The 23,358-nt window shown below is 48.8% G+C and overlaps 1 protein-coding gene across 2 annotated transcripts in view; it reads left to right on the forward strand.

Moving 5' to 3' along the window:
- GRK4 (G protein-coupled receptor kinase 4) overlaps positions 1-21,312 on the forward strand; it is a 102,240-nt gene extending 80,928 nt beyond the window's left edge. For both annotated transcript variants that reach the window (XM_039232054.1, XM_039232055.1), the window contains 6 exons: positions 14,189-14,278; positions 14,844-15,052; positions 18,039-18,173; positions 19,602-19,739; positions 20,085-20,222; positions 21,173-21,312. In XM_039232054.1, the coding sequence (XP_039087985.1) occupies positions 14,189-14,278; positions 14,844-15,052; positions 18,039-18,173; positions 19,602-19,739; positions 20,085-20,222; positions 21,173-21,214 (752 nt within the window). In that variant the 3' untranslated portion in view covers positions 21,215-21,312. The remainder of the gene's footprint in view (positions 1-14,188; positions 14,279-14,843; positions 15,053-18,038; positions 18,174-19,601; positions 19,740-20,084; positions 20,223-21,172) is intronic.
- Positions 21,313-23,358: the final 2,046 nt, after the last annotated feature.

A 23,358-nucleotide genomic window follows, 5' to 3' on the forward strand; every position in this document is an offset into this window, starting at 1 on the left:
AGCTCAGAGCCTGGAGCCTGCTTCTGATTCTGTGTCTCCCTCTCTCTGCCCCTCCCCTGCTTATGCTCTGTCTCTGTCTCTCTCTCTCTCTCAAAAATAAATAAACATTAAAAAATTTTTTTTAATTTTTTCTTTTAAAAAAAATAACAAGTGGTTGTTGAATTTTGTCAGTGCTTTTCAGGATAATTATACAATATTCTTTTTCTATTAATATAGTAAATTTCCAAATGTTAAACTAAAGTTTCATTTCTGAAATAAATCCAACTTGGGCATAATATGCTCTTGTTTACACAGATCGCTAGATTTTGTGTCCTGGTATTTGGAGGGTGAAGCTCCGTCTGTGTAGCACCACGGGAGGGCCAGCGGCCTGCTGCAGCTTGCATCCCTGCAGAGGCCCCAGGGCCCAGAAGTCTCTGCTCAGTCTCGGTGGGAGCCCCACGGTGGAGCGGCTAGAGAGTGGCCGTGTCCATCCCCCATTGCCAGTGAGCAGCCCCTGGTCTGACCAGGGTTTGCAAATCCTTCTGGGAAACGCTTGTGCCCCTTGGCAGCTCACCTCTGTGCGGTTCCTGCGCAGGCATTCAGTCCATCCGATGCAGCACTGCCGTGGCTTGTGGATGCCCTTGGAGTAGGGCTTGTGTGATTTGTTAGACTCCGCAGTTGTCATTGGTAGTGGCATGGGCCGCCATGACCTTTACCACCCCACCCCAAAGCGGAAGCCCAGCATCATTGCTGTGGTGCTCACTTATTTGTTCTTTTTTTAAAATTAATTAATTAATTAATTTTTATTTATTTTTGAGAGAGAGAAAGAGACAGCATGAGCAGGGGAGGGTCAGAGAGAGAGAGATACAGAATCTGAAGACAGGCTCCAGGTTCTGAGCTAGTTGTCAGCGCAGAGCCCAATGCGGGGCTCGAACCCACAAACTGTGATATCATGACCTGAGCCGAAGTCGGACGCTTAACTGACTTAGCCACCCAGGTGCCCCTATTATTTGTTCTTTAGATGCTGCAGACCTGTTTGCATTCCTGTTAAGAATGGAAAGGAATATTCAACAGAACTTTGTTTTGCTTTTCTTGATCTCAGGAGATTTTTCTAAAAAAATGTTTATTTATTTATTTTGAGAGACATATATGTGCGTGTGCATGTGTGTGGCAGGAAAGGGCAGAGAGAGAGGGAGACAGAGAATCCCAAGCAAGCTTTGCTTGTGACCCGAGCTGCAATCAAGAGTTGGACGTTTAACTGATTGAGCCACCCAGGTGCCACAATTTCAGGAGACTTTTAATCTTTTCTTCTTTTTTCCTATTGTTTTAATTTTTAAAATATAATCTTAGGGGCACCTGGGTGGCTTAGTCAGTTAAGCGTCCGGCTTTCGCTTAGATCATGATCTCGTGGCTCGTGGGTTCGAGCCCCGCGTCGGGCTCTGTGCTGACTGCCAGCTCAGAGCCTGGAGCCTGTTTCAGTGTGTGACAGCCTCTTTCTCTCTGACCCTCCCCTGCTCACGCTGTCTCTCTCTCTCTCTCCTAGAAATAAATAAATAAAAAATAAAATAAAATAAAATAAAATGAAATATAATCTTAGCCATACTTTCTGACTTAAGAATGCAATTGATTTTTGGATTTTTAGTATCATGTAGTTAAAATCCCCAAGAACTAATTTCCAACAGAAACCATAGAACATAAGAGTAACTCTTTTCATTTCCCATTTAGACAGCTTATTAAGGCTTCTGTTCTTGTCTGTCAAGCATAACTTGACATTTGTGATGAAATTAGGTTAAAAAAGGATGATTATCAAGAGAACTACAGGCCAATATCTCTGAACATGGTTGCAGAAATCCTCAACAAAATACCAGCAAACCAAATCCAACAATACATTGAAAAAATCACTCACCACAATCAAGTGGGATTTATTCCTGGGATGCAAGGGTGGTTCAGTATTTGCAAATCAATCAACATAATGTATCACATCAATAAGAGAAAGGATGAAACCACATGGTCATATCAACAGATTCAGAAAAAGCATTTGACAAAGCACAACATCCATTCATGATAAAAGCCCTCACAAAGTAGATTTAGAGGGAACACAGCTCAACATAATAAAGGCCATATATGAAGAACCCACAGCTAATACCATCCTCAATGGGAAAAACTGAGAGCTTTCCCCCTAAAGTCGGGAACAAGACAAGGATGTCCACTGTCACCACTTTCATTCAATATGGCAGTTGAAGTCCTAGAGACAGCAGTCAGACAAGAAAAAGCAATAAAAGGCATCCAAATCAGCAATGAAGTCATATATTCACTATTTGCAGATTACATGATACTACACATAGAAACCTGAAAGTCTCCACCAAAAAACTGCTAGCACTAATGTAGCAGTAAAGTCACAGTATACAAAATCAATGTATAGAAATCCATATACACCAATAATGAAGCAGCAGAAAAATTAAGTATAATTTGGTATAGTTATACCAAAAAGAATAAAATACCTAGGAATAAGCTTAACCAAAGAGATGAAAGGCCTGTACTCTGAAAATTTTTTAATGTTTATGAAAGAAACTGAAGACGATAAAAACAAATGGAAAGGTATACCATGCTCATGGATTAGAAGAACCAATATTGTTAAAATGTCTACTACCCCAAGCAATCTATGGATTTAATGCAATCCCTGTCAAAATACCAAGAGAATTTTTCACATAACTAGAACAAACAATCCTAAAATTTATATGGAACCACAAAGACCTCAAATAACCAAAGCAGTCTTGAAAAGAAAATCAAAACTGGAGGTACCACAATTCCAGATTCCAAGACATACCACAAAGCTGTAATAATCAAAACAGTATGGTGCAAGAATAGACACATAGATTAATAGAACAGAATAGAAAATCCATAGATAAACTCACAATTATATGGTCGATCTATGACAAAGGAGGCAAGAATATACAGTGGGGAGAAGACAGTCTCTTCAACAGATGGCGCTGGGAAAACTGGACAGACACATGCAAAAGAATGAACCTGGACCACTTGCTTATACCATACACAAAAATAGACTCAAAAGGAATTAAAGACATAAATGTGAGACCTAATGCCATAAAAATCCTAGGAAACAGCACAGACAGTAATTTCTCTGACATTGGCCATAAAATATTTTTTTCCTGAGGTAAGGGAAACAGAAGGAAAAATTAAGCATTAGGACTACACCAAAATAGCTTCTGCACAGCGAAGGAAACAACAAAGCATAAAGACAGCCTACTGAATGGGAGAAGGTATTTGGAAATTACATAGCCCATAAAGGGTTAGTATCCAAGATATATAAAGAACTAATCAAACTCAACATCCAAAAAGCCTTCAGATGTCCATCACTCCTGCAAGCACACATACGGGCCCACACTGGGAAGAGACCTTTTGAGTGTGTGGAGTGTGGAAAGCTTTCAGTCAGCTGCAAAGTTTTTAAGGTCATTTGAAAATGCACAGCGCTGTTAAACCCTATGAATGTAAGAGTGTGGAAAGGCATACAAGTTTTCCTCCTCTCTTCGAGTGCATCTGAAGAAACACCCTGGGGAGAGACCTTCACAAAGTCACTGCTCCCTTCAAGAACACTTGAGGCTGCACAGTGGACAGGAAGCCTTTGTATGTAAGGACTCTGGTAAGACCTTGCCATGTCCCACAGACCTGTAAGTACATGTGATGACCCTCAGTGTGCAGAACCGTATGAATGACGGCTCTGTGGGAAAGCCTTCACTTGTCCCTCTTCCCTTCGAGGACACACGTGAAAGCACAGTGACCTGAAATCCTATGAACATTTTTTTTTTAATATTTTTATTTATTTCTAGGAGAGAGACAGCGTGAGCAGCGGAGGGTCAGAGAGAGAGGGAGACACAGACTCTGAAATAGGCTCCAGGCTCTGAGCTGGCAGTCAGCACAGAGCCCGACGCGGGGCTCGAACCCACGAACCGCAAGATCATGACCTAAGCGAAAGTCGGACGCTTAACCGACTAAGCCACCCAGGCACCCCTGAAATCCTATGAACTTAAGCACCATGGAAAAGCCTTCAGATAATCCAGGAATCTCTGAGCACAGACATACTGTGGGAAAGCATTTATTTTACCTTAAAATCTTATTTAAAATGTGAGCCAATTGCAATGGAGATGATCCTGAATGGACACAATTTTGGGAAAACTTCAGGTATAGAACTGTATGTATTTTGTTCATGAAAATTCAGGTGGAACAGAAATCTTTTCATTGTTGTAAATATGGCTTTGCCTTTCCAGGGGCCTCTTCCTTGATGGGGATCCCAAGTGTATGAATTCCTAGTTCGTGTCACTGATATGAACACTAATGGTTTCAGGTGTTCTTTGTCCTCTACATCCGTGCAAAATCTTTGTTGTTATTTCAGACTTGAAGTAATCACGTAGTTATGTAAAACCTGTCTCTTTCCCATTACAATGTCTCTTGGACCCAAGGGTGATAAAAATGTGTCTGTTGTTGGTGTGTACATACAACTTCATATACTTCTAGAAAAAAATTTCTTGAATTATACATTCTAAAATGTTGTTTACATTACCATGACACGTGACCTGTTCTCTGTTGTAGATACTGGAATTTTTTAAGTTCTGATATTGGTTTCTTTTTTCTGGGACTAATTATTTGTGTCTTTGGTCGATTTTGATCCAAATTATGATTTAGAAGAACATGCCTTTGGACCATGAAAAAACAAAACAAAACAAAACTCAACACCCTACAGAAATATAATCCAACTGAAAATGGGCAGAAGACATAAATGGATACTTTTCCAAAGAAGGCATCCAGATGGCTAATAGACACCTGAAAAGATGCTCAACATCCCTCATCACCCTCATCACCGTCCTGTATTGAAATGCAAATCAGAACCACAAAGAGATATCACCTTATGCCTGTCACAATGGCTCTTATCAAAAGACAAGGAACAATTAAGTGTTGGAGAGGATGTGAAGGAAAAGAAACTCTCTTACACTGTTGGCGGGAATGCAAAACTGGTGTAGCTACTCTGGAAGACAATGTGGTAGTTCCTCAAAAATTAAAAATAGAACTACTCTATGATTGTACTACAGATATTTACCCAAAGAATACAAAAACACTAATTTGAAACCCCTGTGTTTATTGCAGCATTATTTATAATAGTCAAATTATGAGAGCAGCTCATGTCTATCAACTGATGAATGGATAAAGGAAATGTGGTGTATACACACACACACACACACACACACACACACACACATCATATATATATGATGGAATATTATCCAGCCATCAAAAAGAATGAAATCTTGCCATTTGCAACAACATGGATGGATCTCAAGACTATTATGCTAAGCAAAATAAGTCAGAAAAAGACAAATATGGTATGATTTCATTCATATGTAGAATTTAAGAAACAAAACAAATGAATAAAGGAAGAAACCAAAAGACAGACTCTTAACTATGGAGAACAAACTGATGGTTACCAAAGGGGAAGCGGGGGTGGGATAGATGAAATGGGTGATGAGGATTAAGGAGTGCACTTATCTTGACGAGCACTGAAAAATATATGGAATTGTTGAATCAGTATATTGTACACCTGAAACTAATATAACACTATGCTACCTGTACTGGAATTAAAGTACAATTTAAATTTAAAAAAGGCTAACTTTCATTTGTTGTAAGGTATATTTACCGTTTGTCCATCCTAAATATGTCAACACTCTTTTTTGAAAACTTATAAATTAAGAGGGACTTGATCTGTGAAATTTAGTTTGTAGTTGTGATAAAAAGAACACCGTATAATGCCTGTGTTTTCTATAGCAGAGACCATAGTTTTATGAAATAAGCATATTCCTTTTTTTCTTAAATAGTTTGCTGTCAAGTTGGTTTCCATATAACACCCAGTGCTCATCCCCACAAGTGCCCTCCTCCATGCCCATCAGCCCCCCTCCCCTCTCCTCTGCCCCCATCAGACCTCAGTTTGTTCTCAGCATTCAAGAGTCTCTCATGGTTTGCCTCCCTCCCTCTCCTCAACTATTTTTCCCCTTCTCCTCCCCCATAGTCCTCCATTAAGTTCCTCCTAATCCACCTATACATGCAAACATATGGTATTTATCCTTCTCTGCCTGACTTATTTCACTCAGCATAACACCCTTAAGGTCCATCCATGTTGCTACACATGGCCAGACTTTATTCTTTCTCATTGCCATGTAGTATTCCATGGTATAGATAAACCACATATTCTTGATCGACTCGTCAATTGATGGACACTTAGGCTCTTTCCATGTTTTGGCTATTGTTGAGAGTGCTGTGAACATTGGGGTACACGTACTCCTATGCATTAGCACTCCTGTATGCCTTGGGTAAGTTCCTAGCAGTGCTATTACTGGGTCATAGGGGAGTTCTATTATTAATTTTTTGAGGAACCTCCACACTGTTTTCCAGAGGGGCTGCACCAGTTTACATTCCCACCAACAGTGTAGGAGGGTGCCCGTTTCTCCACATCCTCACCAGCATCTGGAGTCCTCTGATTTGCTCATTTTAGCCACTCTGACCAGTGTGAGGTGTGGTTTTGATTTGTACTTCCCTGATGAGGAGGGACGTTGAGTCTTTTTTCATGTGTCTGTTGGCCAGCAGGATGTCCTCTTGGGAGAAGTGTCTGTTCATGGCTTCTGCCCATTTCTTCACTGGATTATTTGTTTTTTGGGTGTGGAGTTTGGTGGGTTCCTTATAGATTTTGGATACTAGCCCTTTATCTGATATATCATTTGCAACTATCTTTTCCCATTCCCTCGGTTGCCTATTAGTTTTATGGATTGTTTCCTTTGCTGTGCAGAAGCTTTTTATCTTGATGAGGTCCCAGTAGTTCATTTTTGCTCTTGAGTCCCTTGCCTTTGGGGATGTGTCAAGTAAGAAATTGCTGCGGTTGAGGTTAAAGAGGTTGTTTCCTGCTTTCTCCTCTAGGGTTTTGATGGTTTCCTGTCTCACACTCAGGTCCTTTATCCATTTATTTTTGTGCATGGTATGAGAAAATGATCTAGTTTCATTATTCTGCATGTTGCTGTCCAGTTCTCCCAGCACCATCTGTTAAAGAGGCTGTCTTTTTTCCATTGGATGTTCTTCCCTGCTTTGTCAAAGATTAGTTAGCCATACATTTGTGGGCCCAATTCTGAGTTCTCTATTCCATTCCATTGGTCTATGTGTCTGTTTTTGTGCCAATACCATACTGTCTTGATGATGACAGCTTTGTAGTAGACGCTAAAATCTGGGATTGTGATGCCTCCTGTTTTGGTTTTCTTCCTCAATATTACTTTTGCTCTTCGGGGTCTTTTGTGGTTCCATACAAATTTTAGGATAGTTTGTTCTAGGTCTGAGAAGAATGCTGGTGCAATTTTAATTGGGATTGCATTGAATGTGTAGATTGCTTTGGGTAGTAATGACGTTTTAACAGTATTTATTCTTCCGATTCATAAGCATGGAATGGTTTTCCATTTCTTTGTGTCTTCTTCAATTTCCTTCATAAGTTTTCTATAGTTTTCATCGTACAAATCTCTTATATCTTTGATTAGGTTTATTCCTAGGTATTTTATGTTTTTTTGTGCAGTTGTGAATGGGATCAGTTTCTTGATTTCTCTTTCTGTTGCTTCATTGTTGGTGTATAAAAATGCAACCGATTTCTGTACATTGATTTTGTATCCTGCAACTTTGCTGAATTCTTGGATCAGTTCTAGTAGGCTTCTGGTGGAGTCTGTTGGGTTTTCTATGTAGAGAATCATGTCATCTGCGAAAAATGAAAGTTTGACTTCTTTGCCAATTCTGATGCCTTTGATTTCCTTTTGTTGTCTGATGGCTGATGCTAGGACTTCCAGCACTATGTTCAACAACAGTGGTGAGAGTGGACATCCCTGTCGTGTTCCTGATCTCAGGGGGAAAGCTCTCAGTTTTTCCCCATTGAGGATGATGTTAGCTGAGGGCTTCTCATAGATGGCTTTTATGATGTTTCAGTAAGTTCCTTCATCCCGACTTTCTCGAGAGTCTGTATTAAGAAGGGATGCTGTATTTTGTCAAATGCTTTTTCTGCATCTATCGACAGGATCATATGGTTTTTATCTTTTCTTTTGTTAATGTGATGTAGTACATTGATTGATTTGTGAATATTGAACCATCCCTGTAACCCAGGAATGAATCCCACTTGATCTTGGTGGATAATTTTTTTAATGTGCTGTTGAATTCGATTTGCAAGTGTCTTGGTGAGGAGTTTTGCATCCGTATTCATCAAGGATATTGGCCTGTAGTTCTCTCTTTTTGCTGGGTCTCTGTCTGGCTTGGGAATCAAAATGATGCTGGCTTCGTAGAATGAGTCCAGAAGTTTTCTTTCGATTTCTATTTTTTTGGAATAGCTTGAGAAGAATGGGTATTAACTCTGATTTAAATGTCTGGTAGAATTCCCCAGGGAAGCCATCTGGGGCTCTTATTTTTTGGGAGATTTTTGATAACTGAGAAATAGGCATATTCCTAAATAGCACGATAAGTAGTGGATTTTTATAAAAACTAGTAACATTTTATCATTGACAATGATTTTAAAGAAAATCTGACACATCATATTCTTCTATTTTTAAAAAAATATATATCAAAAATACTGGCATAAAAACAGACAGTCAGATCAATGGAACAGAATAGAGCACCCAGAAATGGACGCACAAACATATGGCCAACTCATCTTTGACAAAGCAACAAAGAATATCCAATGGAATACAGTCTCTTCAGCAAATGGTGCTAGGAAAACTGGACAGTGACATGCAGAAAAATGAACCTGGACCACTCTCTTACACCATACACAAAAACAAACTCAAAATGGATGAAAGACCTAAAACTAAGACAGGAAGACATCGAAATCCTAGAAGAGAAAGCAGGCAAAAAACTCTTTGACCTTGGCTTCAGCAACTTCTTACTCAACACATCTCCGGAGGCAAGGGAAACCAAACAAAAATGAACTATTGGGACCTCGTCAAAATAAAAAGCTTCCGCACAGTGAAGGAAACAACCACCAAAACTAAAAGGCAACCAACGGAATGGGAGAAGATATTTACAAATGACATATCAGATACAGGGTTAGTATTTAAAATCTATAGAGAATTTATCAAACTCAACACCCAAAAAATAAATAATCCAGTGAAGAAATGGGCAAAAGACATGAATAGATACTTCTCCAGAGAAGACATCCAGATGGCCAGCTGACACATGAAAAAATGCTCGACATCACTCATCATCAGGGAAATACAAATCAAAACCACATTGAGATACCACCTCACACCTGTCAGAACGGCTGACATTAACAACTCAGGCAGCAACAGATGTTGGCGAGGATGCAGAGAAGGAGGATCTCTTCTGCACTGCTGGTGGGAATGCAGACTAGTTCAGCCACTCTGGAAAACAGTATGGAGGTTCCTCAAAAAATTAAAAATAGAACTACCCAATGACCCAGCAAATGCACTACTAGGTATTTATCCAAGGGATACAGGTATGTTGTTTCGAAGGGACACATGCACTCTAATGTTTATAGCAGCACTATCGACAATAGCTAAAGTATGGAAAGAGCTCAAATGTCCATCAATGGATGAATGGATAAGGAAGATGTAGTGTATATATACAATGGAGTATTACTTGACAATCAAAAAGAATGAAATCTTGCCATGTGGATGGAACTAGAGGGTATTATGCTAAGCAGAATTAGTCAGTTAGAGAAAGAAAAATGTCATATGACTTCACTCATTTGAGGACTTTAAGATATAAAACAGATAAGCATAAGGGAAGGGAAGCAAAAATAATATAAAAACAGGGAGGGGGACAAAACATAAGAGACTCTTAAATACAGAGAACAAACTGAGGGTTGCTGGACGGGTTGTAGGAGGGGGGATGGGCTAAATGGGTAAGGGGCTTAAGGAATCTACTCCTGAAATTATTGTTGCACCATGTGCTAACTTGGATGTAAATTATAAAAAAAATAAATTATTAGACAAAAGAATATATATCAAAGGTAAGAATGCTATTTTTAAAAACATAAACCCAATACTATTATTACATCTAAAAGTATTAGTAATTCCTGAATATCACCTAATATCCCATCGGTTTTAAATCTTCCTTCGTTATTTCATATCTGTTTTTATAATTGTGTGTTGAATATGGCATGAAGTTCACATTACATTTGGTTGATATCTGGTTGAGTTTTCTTTTTTAACTTTATAGGTTCCTTCTCCCTGCTTCTTTTGTCATTTATTGTTTGTGAAATCAGATGTTATGCGCCAAATTGTGTCCCTCTAAAAGTCATGTCGTGAAGCCCTAACCTGCAGTATCGTAGAGTGTGACTGTGTAGTGGACCTTTGAACAACATGGGGATTAGGGGCTCCAACTCCCCACACAGCAAAAAATACACAAATAATTTTTCACCTCCCTCAAAACTTAACTACTGGGGTGCCTGGGTGGCTCAGTTGGTCGAGTGACCGACTCTTGATATCTGCTCAATTCTTAATCTCAGGGTCATGAGTTCCAGCCCCGCATTGTGCGGAGCCTACTTAAAAACAACCACAACAACACTAAACTACTAACAGCCTACTGTTGGCCAGAAGCCTTACCAGTAACATGAACAGTCGATTAACACATATTTTATATGTTGTAATATTACATACTGTACATACTGTATTCTTACAACGATGTAAGCCAGAGAAAAATGTTAAGAAAATCCTAAGGACGACAAAATACAGTTACAGTCTTGTCCTGTATAGAAAAAGCACATGCATGAATGCACCCGTGTAGTTCAAAGACGTGTTGTTCACAGCTCAATGGAGTTAAGGTCTTTGAAGATGTGATTAGAGCTGCAGGCGCCTCTAGGGAAAGTCCTGCTTGAATCTGACTGGTGTTCCTACAAGAAGAAGGGTCAGGACACGCGTGCACAGGGGGAGGAGGCTGTGGAGACACACAGGGCAAGGGACCCCCCGGTCTTGGACCCCAGGGCTGTGGGGAAGTCAGGTCCTCAGCCTGTGGCACTGGGGCTATGGCCGTCCTGCCACACAAGTACACAGACATTTGTCCTGTAGAATTTCCCATGTTCTGGACTTGGCTGGAGTTAACCTGTTCCCTGTCTCCCTACTTTCCCTGGAAGCCAGTAGTTAGATCGGGAGGCTGGAATAGGTCCTGATTTGATTTTAGGTGAGCACACTGTGTGTACTTCCTATTGTGTTACATCAGGAGGCATATGGTGCCTGAGTGTCTCTCTTTATGGTGTTCAGATTAATGAGTGGTTTCAGATGCTTTGTCACCTGATCCATCCATTATTCATTTCCCGCCAGTGTTTCACTTAATGGCTCGATCCATCCATCTCCCCGGGATTGTGCAATGATGCTATTCTATTTCTGTCACTCCTTTGGCACTTATCTGCTGAGATTCATCTGTCATTTACCTGTTTGTTCAGGAACAGCAGGTGAAATACTTGAACGCTTCCTTTTATTTCCACTTTTCAGAATATTGTGTTAGTTCTCTGTGGTTCTCCAAGATTATCATGAGGTTTTTGTTCTGTTTCGGTACCATTATGAACATATGGGCTTTAACATGTTAATATTGTTTCATCCATTGGAGTAATTATTCTTTTTGATGTTTTTTGTCCCATCTTCAGCCAATGGATGCCCAGTAGCCTTTAATAACTTCCTTGTTTTCTGCTATTAATTCTTACTAAAGATGTTCCAGGATTACCTTGCACGTGTGCTGACTGAGACCCGGAATCAGCTGTTTCTCTGAAGGGCTCTGGTCCTCCGTGTGGATGAGCCTCTGTGAGAGCAGTGTGGGTGCTAAGTGTTCCTGGATGCCACGCTGGCTCTTCCTAGAAAACATGTTCTTTAAGATGTTGTTTTAGGGGCGCCTTGGTGGCTCAGTCAGTTAAGTGTCTAACTTTAGTTCAAGTCATGACCTCATAGTCCGTGAGTTTGAGCCTCGCATCGGGCTCTGTGCTGACAGCTCAGAGCCTGGAGCCTGCTTTGGATTCTGTGCCTCCCTCTCTCTCTCTCTGCCCCTCTCCTGCCCCCCCCCTTCAGAAAAAAAACAAACATTAAAAAAATTTTTTTAAAACATTGTTTTAAAAGAAGATATTCATCATGGGTTCATGTTGATATTTCCAGTTCTCACTCAACTTCTTCATTTCACATTTGTGTTTTTTAATCCCAATGTTGATAATAATGGTTCCTAGTGACATTAATATGATTACACTATTTTCCTCTACTTTGCTTCTTTATTTTTTTATTTATTTTTAAAAATATTTATTTATTTTTGGGAGAACACTAGCAGGTGAGGGGCAGAGAGTGCGGAACAGAGGATCCACAGCAGGGCTTTTCCCTGACAGGCTGACAGCAGCGAGCCCGATGTGGGGGGTCAAACTCACCAACCCGCAAAATCATGCTGAGCCAAAGTCCGATGCTCAGCCAACTAAGCCCCCCAGGTGCCCCTACTGTGCTTCTTTAACATGTAGCATAGACCAGTCTACAACACCAAACAGAGATCTCGCTCACTACCTTGTCCGCCTGCCTGTGGATGGGTCGCTTGGTCTGCCCAGTGTGCACGGGTACAGCAGGCTGCTCCCCGTCTTCTGCTCTTCCTACTGCATAAATCTGTACACATGCCATTTCCTGCTTTACTCGTGTGTCCTTGGGGTGGACTCCCGGAGGGTGTGAGGCTGAAGGATGGGTTCACGTGCAGTTGTACAGACACGGCCCAATTCCTCATGAGGGGGCCGTGCTGGTCCGTGTGCCTGTTAGGAAGGTGTGCGTGCACCTGCTTCCCAGGCCAAAGAGCAGGCTGTGTTCTCAAACAGTTTGTCAGCAGTTGTACTTTTCATGTCTCAGTTTTAGAAGTCACTTTTTAAAAGAAAAATAAAGGTTACTTAAAATTTCACGACATGCCAGTATTGTACTGAAACACGAAATACATAAAAGCTGCCTTACTGGGGAAATCTTTCTGTACAGAAGCAGGAAACTGAGACACGCTAATAAATGGCAGAGCTGGGGCTCAAATCTAAGCCGTGGGGCTCCAGAATCTGTGCCCGCCAGCCTCCGGCCTCCCCCAGCAAGGCGGTGGCCTCCCTCTCTGCCAGCCTCCAGCCTCCCCCAGCTCAGACATGCCTCCCTCTACTCTAGGGCCGGTGCGCCACAGGGAATGGTGTGACTTGTGGGGCCGGGCACACTAAGGGAAAGGTCATCTTTCCACCTAGAGCATAATGTAGACTGTTGTAAAAATGGTCCCAGGACTTGGAACAGTATATTGTGTGTATTTAATGCTCAGCACACATTTATTTGTTGATTCACTCATTTCCTCACTAAATATTTATTGGCCGCCTACTGTATGCCGATGCTGTATCGGAAGCTGGGAACACCTGGTGAACATGTGACCAGGGTGTCTGGTTCCAGGGCTGGTTTATCTTTCTAGACTCTGAAAATAAAGTTTTCTATAAGTTGTTACTTTCATAAAGAATTTAATAACTACTTAAATCTTTCTGCATAAAGGCATTAACATAAAACATAGTCTTAATTTTTTTTAACATTTATTCATTTTTGAGAGACAGAGAGAGACCGAGCATGAGCTGGGGAGGGGCAGAGAGAGGGAGACACAGAATGTGAAGCAGCTCCAGGCCCTGAGCTGTCAGCACAGAGCCCGACGCGGGGCTTGGACCCACGAACAGTGAGATTGTGACCCGAGCCAAAGTGAGATGCTTAACCACTGAGCTACAGGTGCCCCCATAACATAGTTTTTTAAATGAATTTCCTTGATTTTTATTTATTGTTTTGCTATTACAATTGGCTCTTCAGAGAAAAAAACCTCCTTGTTATTCATCTGTTGTTGTCCCCGTGTATCAGCTGACTGGTATTCCCACAGAAAGTGTTTATTTTCGAATGTGTAGTTCATGTACTATTCATTATAGTTTCAGTTATGGCTCGAGCAGTTATAGGATATAAAACAATAAATGCCATGCTTCTGTCTCATCAAGTGGTTGTAGTTAAAGGGCTTCCCGGTCAGCAGCCAGCTATAAACCTAATTTCCTGCTGTGTTAGTGGAACCACAGAGTATCTTACGGGATGCGGGGAAGTTACGGGTAATGTTAGGTTTCCCCCCATAGTTTATTGTCGTTAAGGTGGTTTGTGTGATGTCTTACACACAGGGCACATCCGGATCTCAGACCTGGGGTTAGCGGTGGAGGTCCCGGAGGGCCGGACCATCCGAGGAAGAGTGGGGACCATCGGCTACATGGGTACGTGAGGGGCCACTTGGAGGCCCTCGCTCTCTCCCCGGGTGCCCACACGCTCAGGGCACACCTGAGACCGGGTCCGCGCCACCTGGAGGGGCAGGGCCACGGCTCTGGGTGGCCGAGGGCGCGCCCTCCTTGGGAGTGGGTCTTCCCAGGAGCACCGCTTTCCTCTTCGTCCCGACTCTGCAGCAGTTTGCTCCGCGCTCCGGGATAGAACAGACTGTAACCTCTCTGTTGAAACATGAGCCACGCGCCATCAAGCCCACCGCTCTGAAGCGGGTTTCAGCACGCTCACGGCACCATGCAGCCACCACCAGGGCATCGCCCTCACCTCCAGAACGGAGCCCACGCCCGTCCGGATCCCCTCCCACCCCGACCCCGCGCACGGGTCTGTTCCTGTACACGCAGTCACACTCTCTTGGGCCATGTGTGTCTGGCTTCTATCCCTGAACACATTTCCAAGGTTCATGTTGTAGCAAACGTTAAGTTTATAATGTTTGATTTGTAAGTAATTACAAGAAAATTTAAAACCAAAATGTAATTTACATTTCCTGTATTTGTTGTGCAGCTCCTGAAGTCATCAATAATGAAAACTATGCATTTAGTCCTGATTGGTGGGGACTTGGCTGCCTGATATATGAAATGATTCAGGGACATTCTCCATTCAGAAAGTTCAAAGAGAAGGTCAAGCGGGAGGAAGTGGAGCGCAGAGTGAAGAAGTACGCGGAGGAGTACTCCAGGAGGTTTTCCGAGGACGCCAAGTCCCTCTGCAGGATGGTGGGTCACGCTCCGGGGGGCCGGGCTGCACGGCTCCTCCGCCCCATTGCAGTTGTCGCCACCAGCGCTGGGGACGCCCGCCGAGCCGGCTCCCCACCAGGCTGGCGCCACACGTCCTGCCCTCGTCCAGGAAATGACACGGTCAGGCTTCAACCAATGGGAGCAAAGCAGAGCAGCTTTCTCCAAGGGCGCAGCTGACAGGGAAGGCGGGGCCACGGTCATCATCTCCTGCGAAGCTAGAGATAAAGCGGAGTCTTCAGTGTCTTAGACTCAGTGAGGCTTTCCTGTCTGCCCATGTTTCTTTCCTCTTTAACCAGCTGCCAGGGATCATGGTCACAACAGACACCCTGACCCGGCGGCCCCCACGTGCCCGCCGCCTTCCTGGATGTGTCAGGGCCCTGTGAGGCTGCGGGGCGGGTGGAGGCCGAGCAGTGGCTGTGTGATGGACAGTGGAACCGAAGTGGCTTGTAGGAGGGTGAGGAAGCGGGGCTGAAGGGGCAGAGTCGGACTCTAGGCAGGGAGTGAGCCCAGCTTGTTGGAGTCTGGGGGCACATGGAGGGGACAGGTGTAGGGAGAGAGTGGCAAGGGCGGGGGGGGGAGGACCGGGTCGTTGGTGAGGCTGGGCGTGGGCCCCCAAGCGGGCGTGGGACCACCAGCTGCTACACCGAGTAGAGCGGTAACTTAGGTGAGTCGTCGTGGCTGAAGAGTTCCTGTTTTGTTTCCCTCTCCCGTTGTTTCCATGTGTCATGTGACCCGTGATCGGGCCGTCACCGGACTGTGGAAGCTCGCGGGCCTTCTTCCTGCCAGCTCATGGCGCTTGGAGCTGGCGGTGCTGAGTCAGCGCCCTCACATGTAACAGTACTCTGGCCAAGCTGCTATTTGACCAAGTGCTTGCGCTCTGCCATGCACTGATAAGGGCTGCAGAGTGTAAAAATATGAAGGTGGGAAGAGCCGGCCTGTAAGCAACGGCAGGCCTAGAACAAACATGAAGAATAACTATAGTGGAAAAGCAGGATTTGATGGGTGCCATAAACAAGGGAGAAGCCGGGGCTCAGGCCTTTCCAGGCTGGGGAAGTGCTGTTCCCTGCGAGGGGTGCCAGGAAGGGAAGCGGTGCCCGGGTGAGTGCCCGTGCTGGGGCTCGCAGCTCTGGCTTGGAGGTCGGGCCAGGGGCTGCGTCTCCGCCCCCCACACCCCGTTTACCTCTCTGGGCCTCCGGGGTCCCGCGTCCGGGCTGTGGATGGTGACCACCTGTCCCTCACAGGCTTGCCAGGAGGAGGTGGTGCGAGGCGCATGTGCTGGGCCTGGTAGCACAGATCTGCAGCGGCCGCTGGGCAGACACAGCTGCTGCTTGGGGAGGGGGCGTCTCGGGAGGCAAGGGCAGTTGCAGGGGACGGCGCTTGTGGGGACAGGTACTTGCAGGGAGGGGTGCAAGCTTCTGCGAGACCCCTCGCCCTCTCTACCTGCCCCCAGCGCTCTGCACCTGTGCCGAGTGCGTGGCCCTGACATGGTGTGAGGGCAGGTGTCGCACTTGTGCTGGACGGAGCAGAAGGGAGGGGTGAGGAAAAGCCGGCTGTTTACAGTGACCCGACCAGGAGGCCAGGGTGGGGCCTGACAGCTGGACACCTTCCTGTAGTCTTCAGAGCTCTCTGATGGGCCGTCTCCTCTAACGCTCACAGTGGATTTCTGGGCTATTTTCTTAGCCTCGGTTGGAAAGTGAAGAATTTTATTTTTGTAACGTACATAGTCCATGGCGGTGGGCAGACTTGAACCCCAGCTTTCTGACCACAAGTCCGAGGCCATTGGGTAGTTGGCAACCGGCTGGATGATGGGGCCACCGAGCCCTGAGATGTGGGGATGTACTTGGCACCACAGTTAGTGTCAGATCTGTTTCTGGGTAACAGAGGGTGTGAAGAATAAGCTGCATCGAGCACATCTTTCTGAGCTGTCGCCCTGGCTGGGTGCTGGGGCCCCGACAGTGAGCGGAAGCCACCCCCCTGCCCCGCCCTGGACGCCGAGTCCCAGCAGCTACCCACGTGTGTCGTCACAGCAGTAGTGACAGTGTGCTGAGGGAGCTCTGAGGCAGGGAGCTGGAGCCTGAGCGAGCCAGGCCCCGGGTCTTGGAGAGAGAGCCTAGGGCGTGTGCAGGCCGTGGGTCCGCGGGGTCGAACGAGGTGGGCATGTGCTGCACCGGGGGTTGATTTCTGTTCAGAAAGGCGGTGGGTGCCGGCTGTGAGGCAAGGCCAAGGTCAGCAAACTTTCCTGTGAGGGTCCCGGGGCCTTGCAGGGTGCTCCACGGCTCCTGTGCACAAGCTGCCCTGGGCCCAGCGCAGGTAACGGCCGGCTGTGCTCTGATGGAACCTTCCGTAGGAGCTCAGGAGCTTCGCGGGCCTGCTCCCCGGCGCCCTGGAGGCCCGGCTTTCCCGTGTTGCTTTGAGCGCCCAGCCTTACTGACTGATAGTAATTGTGGACAAAGGCCTCTGTGAATTGGTGACAATGATGAGTGTGCGAGGAAGGAATACTTAGGAAGGGGTACTGCCTGCTCGCTTGAGGAACATGCGATTTCTGCCTCATCTGAGTTCCTCAGTGATCTAGCTAATGAGTAGAGAACTTTCTGGTTATAAACGTAACATAGCATTAAAATGGTATTTCTGATGTTCTTGGCAGTTTTTTCCTTTAAAAAAAAAGTCCCTTAATTTTTACATGGCTAAAATTTTTTCCTCAAAGACTGACTTAGCCAAATTTTTTTTGTTGGTGGCTCAAGGGTTATTTCCTTAGTTTCCTCTCCTTTTGGAAGCCCCGTGGATTCTACGTTAGAGAAATCTGAATTAAGGGGGTTTGGTTGAAACTTTGAAATCTGAACAACTGTGTTTGGATGGAGGTGCTCTTTGCTCCCCCTAATTCCCTGGTTGTTATTAACTGAGGTTTTTTGGGTTCTCTCTTGTGTCCCAGGAGCTTAACCTGACTCTGTCTCCGCCTCTTGCGCAGTTACTCACCAAGAACCCGAAACAGCGGCTGGGCTACAGGGGCGGAGCAGAAGAAGTGAAGGGACACCCCGTGTTCAAGGACATTAACTTCAAGAGGCTGGAAGCAAATATGTTGGAACCCCCTTTCTGTCCTGATGTAAGCACGTTGCCTAGAGAGGAGCAGGGGTCACGTGACCCGGCGATTTTCTTTTTTTCCCCAGGAGATAGAGTCACCCGGTGCAGCCTGGCTGTGCTGGGGGTGCTCCGCGGTCCCCCAGCCCCTGCCATGCGCCACACTGTCCCCACAGGCCCCCACGGGCCTTCCTGGCAGCCTCCCCCGGCTCTGCCCCGCAAACCCTCAGCACTGCCCCGCGGCCTCGTCGGCGCGCCCGGCGGGGCCTTGCGTGTTCCGGCGTCCCCTTCCTTGTGCCAGTGCTGGACGGCTCCTCTTTAGTCCGGGAAGCACTCGGGCTCTGTGCGTCCCCGGGTCCTGGCTGCACACCTGCATTTGGAGGTCGCCCCAGCCTCCCCGTGGGGGCCGCACCGAGGGCCCGGCTTGCACCCACGCCTGTGGGGACACATGCGGGCAGTGAGCCCCTGTGGGTGCAAGTGTGAACAAACAGAAGCAGCCTGGCCTCCCTTCGTAACCGCCTGCTGCAGGCACCGCGCAGAGCAGTGAGGAGGAGGGCGTCCTGCAGGGGTGAGGGGAGTCAGGTTACAGCTGCAGCGGGTACTCGTGCAGTCCAGGGCGTACCACGTTTATTCCGCACTCCAGTGTGCTGCACGGGCGTCCTTCCTATTAGCTCACGCGCTGCAGGGTCACTGAGTGCCCACCGCGGGTGCGACACAGCCCTGGGGATTCAGGCCACAGCGGGGACAGGAAAGCCTGCGCACACAGGCAGCGTCAGCTTACGGGCTGAGCAGACCCCTGGCCAGTGAGCGTGCGCCGCAGGGGCTTCCCGTGGGGCCTCGGGGCCGAGAGGAGCCGGGAAGGAGGGCAGTCTTCTCCGGGGAGGGGCGGTGATGCCCTTGCCACGCGGGGGGGGGGGGACGGGCTGCGGGGCTCTTCTGTGTGTTCTGCTGAACGTGACCAGAGGGGCCCACGGGTGGGCGGCGCTGTCTGCCGCGGGGGCAGGATGGGCTCTGGGCCTTCAGCCCCGGCTGCGTCCTCACCGGCGCCCCCGGACTGTCTGCCGAGTGCGGCCACCACTCGCTCCCTTTCCCCGCTGCGTGGGGACTGAATGGCTAGCAGCTGCTGTGAGGTGTGGAAGCTCACTTGTTTGTGCTGCTGCCGGCACAGGCAGGGCATCTCCCAGAACTGCTGGTGCCACTTACACGGTCACGGTTTGGCCCCTAGCTGCAGAAGCACAGGCGGCTGCGTGGAGGAGGCAGTGGCCCAGGCTTGGCCCCTCCCTGCTTGCTTGCCCCTGAGGGCGTCCGCAGGGCCCGTGGCTGAGGAGACTCCCTGGCAGCAGGGAAAGGCTTCAGGTACAGTGTGACCGGGTCCGTTTCATTCGCATCGTGTTGTTAGTGATCAAGGGACCGAAGCCGTGTCAGAGGCCAACCCTGTGCTCTCCGCACGCAGCCGCGGGCAGTGTACTGTAAGGACGTTGTGGAAATCAACCGGTTCTCCACGGTGCGGGGGGTCTACCTGGACAACACCGATGGCACTTTCTACGGCCAGTTTGCCACAGGCTGTGTCTCCATCCCCTGGCAGAACGAGGTACTGCTGGTCTCCACGGGGTGCGGCACCAGGGGGAAAACCGTGTGCGTGTGCGTGTGTTTGGAGGTGACGCACGCACAGGAGGGGGACAGCTGTCCAAAACGGGTCTCACTTTGGAAGCGGGCCTGGCCGGCACCCGGTGCCCACGGTACTGGCCTGCTCTGGGGGTGCTGCACTCAGAGAGGGGACGAGGCCGCCGGGGCACCAACCCTTAGAGGGAGTCAGGGCGCAGGAGAGAGGAGGGAATGGGGGTGCCCCCGGAGTGCCGGGCACGGGCGGTGGGTGGGAAGGGGCCGACTGACCTCACGGCGTCCCCTGCTTCTCTGCCCTCCTCTGTGGATGCAGATGATCGAATCGGGTTGTTTTAAGGACATCAACGAAAGTGACACTGAAGAATATGTGGCATTAGGTCTCGGAGAGAAGCTGCACCGTCCGGTTCCCAAGCCGAAGAGAGGCTTCTTCTACAGACTGCTCAGGAGAGGGGTAAGGGCGAAGAGCACGCTGTCACTTGGGCTTTTTAAAAAAGGCGATGTGTTAAAAGGCGAGAACTGGAACGTTAGCGCTCCAGCGATAGGGGGCTCCTTGAGCCCCACCAGGAAACCCCTCACAATGCTGTCTGCTGTGGGTGTGAAGACTCTGTTCTGATCCAGAAAGAGAAAAGAGCAGGTCCCTGTCTCAGTGACAAAGCACTTGAGCTTGTGGCGTGGAGAGCGGTCAGGACAGTGCAGCCCCGTAAGCTACTGCGGCCTGTTCTGACTTCGCAGCCGCTGCCTCGCTAGCGGGCTTTCACCGCGGACGTGACGAGTGGTTGCTGGCGCTTCCTGGAAGTATCTAGAAATGGTTTTCCTAGTGAAGGTCTTCTCCTTGGACTGGTGGGTTATCCTGCTCGGCACCCTGTCAGCTCCCGAAGACCTTGTTCAGACCTGGTCCACGAACACTCGAATCCGCGTTTGTTCAGCATAAAAAGCAGCCTTGGGTGGGCAAGGTCGGTCGGGCGCGCCCACCGTGACCACGTTTCCTTGGAGAACAGGAAGGCGTGGGCAGCGACTGGTGCCCGGACGCGCCCTGCACGCTGGCCTGTGCTGAGCGGAGACCCGCAGGGACACTCCTGGGGCAGGAGGGGCCGCCCCGCACCACCCGGCGCTCACGGGGTGGGGGTCGGGGGGCTCGTTCCCTTGCGGGCCCAGCTCGGGGTGAAGGAACTGGAATTGAGTGTGCGACAGAGAACGTGAGTCTGAGACGCCGTGTGTGTGTGTGTGTGTGAGTGTGAGAACTGACCGGAACAGCTTCCATCCGGGAGGTGAGTGAGAGGAAGCCGCGGCTCAGCCCTGAAGTCGGCCGCTCCCGAGGTTGTCAAGTGGCGCGTCCAGCGGGCGGCGGCGGGGCACGCGCCGGCAGGAGGCGGCTGACCGCGCCACTCTGCGGGGTTGCAGGGCTGCGTTAGCGGTGTCCCCAGCGACGACGAGGAGCTGTGACCACGCAGAGCCGCCGCGCCCAGGAGCTCGCGCTCGGTGTTTGACCCCATCTGTGAACGGCAGTAAACGTGTGACGCCTCGCGAAGCGAGCCTCCCGAGTCTGCAGACCTCTCTCTGTTCCTGCCCGAGCCGCCTTGTCCCCAGAGCCGGGTGAGGACAAAGGCACGTGTGGGCCCCGGACGCCCAGGAACCCCCGCGGCGGACACGGTGTGGTGGGCGCCGGCGCCACCTGCGCCACGGAGAGGGGAGAAGGGAGGCCTTGGGCGTCCGCCCAAGAGTGTCCAGAGCCGAGGGTCCGGTTCCTCAGCCCAGAGTGTCCACCGGTGTCATGGGGGGGGGGTGGCAGGCCGCCCCGCCTCCCCCAGGGCCCCCCGCCTCCCTGAGCCTTTGCCCGCCTGCATTCACCCGGACGCGTGCGCCTCACCCCCCAAGGTGCCCGGCCGAGCTGTGCCTGCGTGTGCGTCCTCCTGGCGCTGCTGGGCTCCCGCAGGGGCCCCGCACCCTGAGGCCAGCGCGCGGCGTCAGGGGCGCTCACCCCGAGTCAGAGCTCCCAGAGAGCCCCCGGGGCGGCCGCTCGGGCCGGGCGGTGGGGCGTTGGCGCCCAGCACTTAGGAGCTTCCCCCCGAGGCTCAGGGACGCCTGCTGCCCCGAGAAGGCAGGGCCCCTAACCCGAGGCGGGAACGCGGGCTGCGTAGCCTGGGGAGGGGCGCTCGCACCCACGGGCGCCGCGCAGAGGGGACGCGGGTGCGGAATCCGGGCTTCTCCGCGTGCACGCGCGGGGCCCTCCCCGGGCTCGGCCGCGGGTCCCCGGGTCCCCAGGCAGGTGGCCCGCTGCCCGCGCTGCCTTCGCGGACGCCTGTGTCCGGACGGGGCTTCCCGAGCGCGTTGACCCCCCGCGTGTCTGAAACTGGTTTTCCGTGCGTGTTGACGGCAGCCTGGAGCCGGGCAGCGCCGGGCCAGTGCCCCCCGCCCCCCCAGCCATGTCCTTCCAGACCAGCGGACATTGATCCCAAGCCGGCTTTATGTTGGGGGCGGGGGAGGGGGGGGGGAGAAGCCACCGTCATTTTAGGGATGGCTCCTCTTCAGATTGGGGCCCTGACTCCAGAGTGGAGCCGGCAGGAGGCGGGTCGGACCTCAGCCTCTTGGTAAAGCGAGCATTTAGTGGCCGCCACCCGCTCAGTGAGTATGTTAGTAACCGTGGGAGAGCCGTGCTGCTCTTGGTAAAAGTCACCGCAAAGTTTAAAGAAAATAAAAACCACCTTTATTCCAAGCACCCATTTATGTTCGGAGGCCTTCCGGACACTTCCATCAGGACGGGCACTGGGCGGTGGTGCGTGTTTGCCTTCATCCCTTCCGGGGCCCCTCCTGCCCCTCACACCGGTGGAGGCCACCTGTCTGCAGAGCCCTGGCTGCGGGGGAGCCTGAGGGGCCTTATGCCCTCCGCGGTGGGGGTGCACAGCTCCAGGGACCAGTTCAGTCCTCTCCCTCCTCCCCCCCAAGCCAGTCTGAGTGTCTTCAAGCCTGAGTGAAGAGTCCTCACTGAGAAACAAATCTAAGGAGGATTTCACAGACCGGAAACATCACGTATTGACTGGTCTTCCCTCTCTGGTTATAAGCAAGTACACATTTATTATGGAGAGTTTTGAAATTAAAAAATACACAATGAAAAATCTATGTTTAATATCAGCCACTGTCCAAAGATCATCCCTATCAGCAGTTTATTCTGTATATAATTTGTAACTCATCTATTTCTTGCCAGGCCATTGAAATATTATCTGGCGGCTTCATCTTTTACTGCACATTTAGGCCATCGTGTATCAAACCATCCAAACAATCGTCGCTTCCAGCTTTCTTTTTTTTTAAGTTTTTTTTTTTAAATATTTATTTATTATTAAGAAACAGAGAGAGACAGAGCATGAGCAGGGGAAGGTCAGAGAGAGAGACACACACAGAATCTGAAGCAGCTCCACGCTCTGAGCTGTCAGCACAGAGCCCGACGCGGGGTTCGAACCCACAAACTGTGAGATCATGACCTGAGCTGAAGTTGGACGCTTCACCAACTGAGCCCCCCAGGCGCCCCCTAGCTTTCTTGTTACTATAAACAATGGGACGGACGTCCCTGTACCGTCATCCTTGCGCGCACA

This window comes from Hyaena hyaena, unplaced genomic scaffold (assembly GCF_003009895.1).
Source record: "Hyaena hyaena isolate Hyena2069 unplaced genomic scaffold, ASM300989v1 scaffold_63, whole genome shotgun sequence".
Taxonomy (NCBI): domain Eukaryota; kingdom Metazoa; phylum Chordata; class Mammalia; order Carnivora; family Hyaenidae; genus Hyaena; species Hyaena hyaena.